Genomic DNA, 3,725 nt, shown 5'->3' on the forward strand with positions numbered 1-3,725 from the left:
AAGTCAAAGACTACTCCTTAATCGCCCCCAAGGCTTATCCGATGCTAGTTTATTCCCCATTGACCTTAAACAGATAACTATTGGCCCTCACGCCGACACGTGTAAAACATGCTTTTGATCTATTCCATTAGGCACATTAATCAACTTTCCTTTCCCGCGCTGATCCCTACAGCCCCCGACAGCATCAGACGAATCAGACGGTCCTCGACGGCTCGAAATGAACAACCAGCCACGTGGACGGTGATCAGCCCCCCATAGGCCTCCCACGACAGGACACTTGATATTTCCTCCTGTGAGCCTGGACCTGCCCCTCCCCCCAACCGGTTTACAAGCTTTTGTCTTAATCCAAATCCGACGTGGCGACACTTTGGGCGGAATATGCCCCAACGTAAGGCCGCAACTGATTTCTCGCATATTCCCGAGATGGTTACGACATCTCGCGAGTCGTTCCCACCCGTTTTCTCGTCATCCTGTCGTTTCTTCCTCCGCGTGTTCGGGACAGCTATAAAAGACATGCGCCCTCCATTCTTCACGTCTCATCCCATCCTCAATTCAAATTGATTGGCAAGCCCTACCCCAACCCGACAAGGTCGATCACGCAAACCCCCCCGTTTCCGTTTTGCTCTCTCTTCATATTTCGTCTCTTTCTCTCTCTAGATTTGTTTGTTTGCCTGGCAATGGCGTTGAAGAGGACGTTGGCCCAGCGGCTGTTCAACATCTCCAAGGTCTCCCGCCAGGCCTTGACTGGCGGGTGCCGGGCCGCCCCCGCCGCGCAGAGCGGGATTGTGTCCCGGAGTCAGCCCGCCATCGACGACGACCCTGGAGACAATGGGGTGTTCCGGCGGTACCTGCACAAGAGGGCCGTGACCACGCCGGAGCTCCGGTCCGCTGTTCCCCTCGGGGACGGCCTGAGGGAGAGGATCAAAGCCCTGGACGTCGCGAGGGGCAGGATCCGGCTAGACGGGCTGACCCCACCGCCCGCGCCGGTGGGGGAGGAGCCGCCGGAGCTCACGGCGGAGGACGCGAGGAAGTTGCTGCGGGTGGCGCAGCTGGAGGCCGTCAGGGCGAGGCTGAGGGAGATCCGGGAAATCTGGATTACGTACCCAGAATTTGTCCGGGTCTGCGGGGAGGTGTGCTCGGATCCGGGTCAGGGTATCGGGTTGGCGAAACTGCTCGACGAGTCCGGGAACGTCGTCGTCTTTGAGAACATGGTGCTTCTAAGGCCTGACATGGTAATTTTCCGTTTCTCTCTCTTTTTTCTTAACCCTTTTTTTTACTGAATTCATCAGTTTATTAATTAAATTAAATTTACTTGAGAGAGTCAGAAACTGGAAGATTAATGGGTTCATTGAATGGGTAGTTAATTTCTAGGGATTTCTTGCTTTTTGGAATAAACTGTGTTAAATTTTTTAATTAACTAGTTAATAATTAATTTTGGAGATGTGCCGAGGACTGATGTTGCTTTTTTCGCCCGTGTTTTTGTTTGTTTCATTTCCCTCTTGCTTCGACAGGAAAATGAGTAAAGAGTACCGAGTTTGAGACGAAGGACCTTTGGGTGAAAAAGACATTTTTCACCCTTTAGATTTTCACATCATTGGGCCTCGGCTATCGATATACATTATTAATTACCATAGATTTTAACTTAACATTAGTGAATGAAATCTATTGGGAAAAAAAAAACAGAAAGAATCATAGAGTAAACGATAATGAAAAACTTATGGTACATTACCCACATGCTTAATGGTATTTTTTTTTTGGAGTTGATAAAATCTTATTAACTGTTTATTGTCAAATATTTTTTCATATCGCATGATGTGATAAGTTGACAAGTTTTTACTGCAACAAACCATTTTGTTTCCTCCATAGGTTAGATCTGGGCCAAACTTGGAACAATTTTATTTGAACCATTCCTTTTGATGTCCACAACTTCCCCATCCTAGTCATTCAATAATTAGGGAGTTCTAGGAAAACTTCGAGTTAATTACGCATAATAGTTTTGTAAATTTCTAACCCAAAAAAATATTTATTTTCCTGTTTCTGTTATTTCTCCTTTTTCTTAATGAACTATATAGCAACGTTGGCATCGTACAACCTCGTAATATACGTAAATTTCTGAATATCTTAAAATACGTGTATGTTGTCCCTCAACTCAAATAGTAATTAAGACTTTTGGATTATTTTCAACCCATTAAGCTTAATTTATTGATTTTTATTAATTAAAAGAAGTTAAAATGGTTTTTGTTTTTTGAGCAACTTATTTATTTATTTGTTTATTGGGTGAATTATTATTTATTATTTAATTTTTTGAACTGTATCATATGATACATGTGTAATTTACCGTAAATTTCGGTTACATCTGCCACATGGCACCGTTGCCACGTAGGACATGTCGGTGATGCTGGAATTGAGCCTTTAATAAATTGGCCCCACAAACCTCGTATTTTATTTTAACCTCATTATCATATTATTAATATTAGGGTGGCCCACAATGTGCCGTGTCAGATTTCTATGAACTGGGGAAGGTTGGATTCGTCTCAAACCTTCGTGATTTATTTAATTTTCCTTTTATTTTATTTCATTAAATTTAGCTCTTGATTCGTCCACATCCATATCCAATAATTTTCTCAGTCATTGGATTCCGGTGCCCTAACGCACTTTTTTCAGCTAATTAATTATTTTTGTTAGCCCTCTTAACAGTTAATTTAAATATTAACAAGTTGGAATCGACCGTCCCTAAAGCAAATCAGGCCAATGTTTACCAAAGAATTTCCCCACTCTCTATGGTTAACAGGTGACGAAAGCGATTGCGGGTCTGATCCCCCTCCCCGAGCGTGGCCGGAATGACCCGAGGAGAAAGGAGCTCAAGGAGCTCGAAAAGGTGAAGTCCGAGATAGAGCGCGAGGCGGAGTCCCAAGTCCGGAAGGAGCTCTGGGCCGGGCTGGGCTTCCTCGTGGTCCAGACGGCCGCTTTCATGAGGCTCACCTTCTGGGAGCTCACTTGGGACGTGATGGAGCCCATCTGCTTCTACGTGACGTCGTTCTACTTCATAGTCGGATACGCGTTCTTCCTTAAGACGTCGAGGGAGCCCTCCTTCGAGGGTTTCTTCCACAGCCGGCTCTTGGCCAAGCAGAAGAGGCTGATGAGGGCCCAGAACTTCAATCTCAAGCGTTATGAGGAGCTCCGGAGCGCATTTCATCCTCAGGCAATGAAGATACCATCGGCGGCCTCATCTCCTGAGGATGGGATCACGCTCGGGTTCGGCCTGTCGGGTGATCCAGTTGAGACGAGAAACTGAAAAGAAGCACACAATTTTGTTGTTTAATTTAATCACCCCCATACCATCTAAGATTTTCTATATCATCATAAATCATGATTCTAATCAAAAGATCAAATTAGTTGCGGCTTTCTGTAATATGATGGAGAGGCTAGACAATTAGGTGTGGAAGAGTATATATATGAATTTCAAAAAAAGAGAGATTTATTGCATATCGATGTTCATTCAAATCCATACAATGCCCGATGGACGTCCTACCTTCCAAGTACCCCATGATGACAATGTCAACCTCCCAATTTAATGGAAGGGGTAAAACATTAAAATTAATTTCATAATATTGATAGTCAAGTATTTATATGTGCACATAAATACTTGACTATTTTTCTTAAATATAGTAAAGAACTAAATTAAGGCGTAAGAAATTTAAGCATATATTTTTTAAATATTATAA

At 43.7% G+C, this 3,725-nt stretch overlaps 1 protein-coding gene across 1 annotated transcript; it reads left to right on the forward strand.

The window, feature by feature from the left end:
* Positions 1-523: 523 nt before the first annotated feature.
* Positions 524-3,489, forward strand: LOC116211647 (calcium uniporter protein 3, mitochondrial-like). Its single transcript, XM_031546110.1, has 2 exons — positions 524-1,232; positions 2,792-3,489. The coding sequence occupies exons 1-2, from the start codon at positions 678-680 to the stop codon at positions 3,293-3,295; spliced, it is 1,059 nt and encodes a 352-aa protein (XP_031401970.1). The 5' UTR covers positions 524-677; the 3' UTR covers positions 3,296-3,489.
* The last annotated feature ends 236 nt before the right edge of the window (positions 3,490-3,725 follow it).

Source organism: Punica granatum, chromosome 6 (genome assembly GCF_007655135.1).
Source record: "Punica granatum isolate Tunisia-2019 chromosome 6, ASM765513v2, whole genome shotgun sequence".
In the NCBI taxonomy this organism is placed as follows: Eukaryota; Viridiplantae; Streptophyta; class Magnoliopsida; order Myrtales; family Lythraceae; genus Punica; species Punica granatum.

Bases quoted from the DNA above. Each gene is read 5' to 3' on its own strand.
- LOC116211647 (XM_031546110.1), top strand. From the start codon at position 678: ATGGCGTTGAAGAGGACGTTGGCCCAGCGGCTGTTCAACATCTCCAAG. The intron at 1,233-2,791 runs GTAATTTTCCGT...TATGGTTAACAG, and splicing joins TGCTTCTAAGGCCTGACATG to GTGACGAAAGCGATTGCGGG.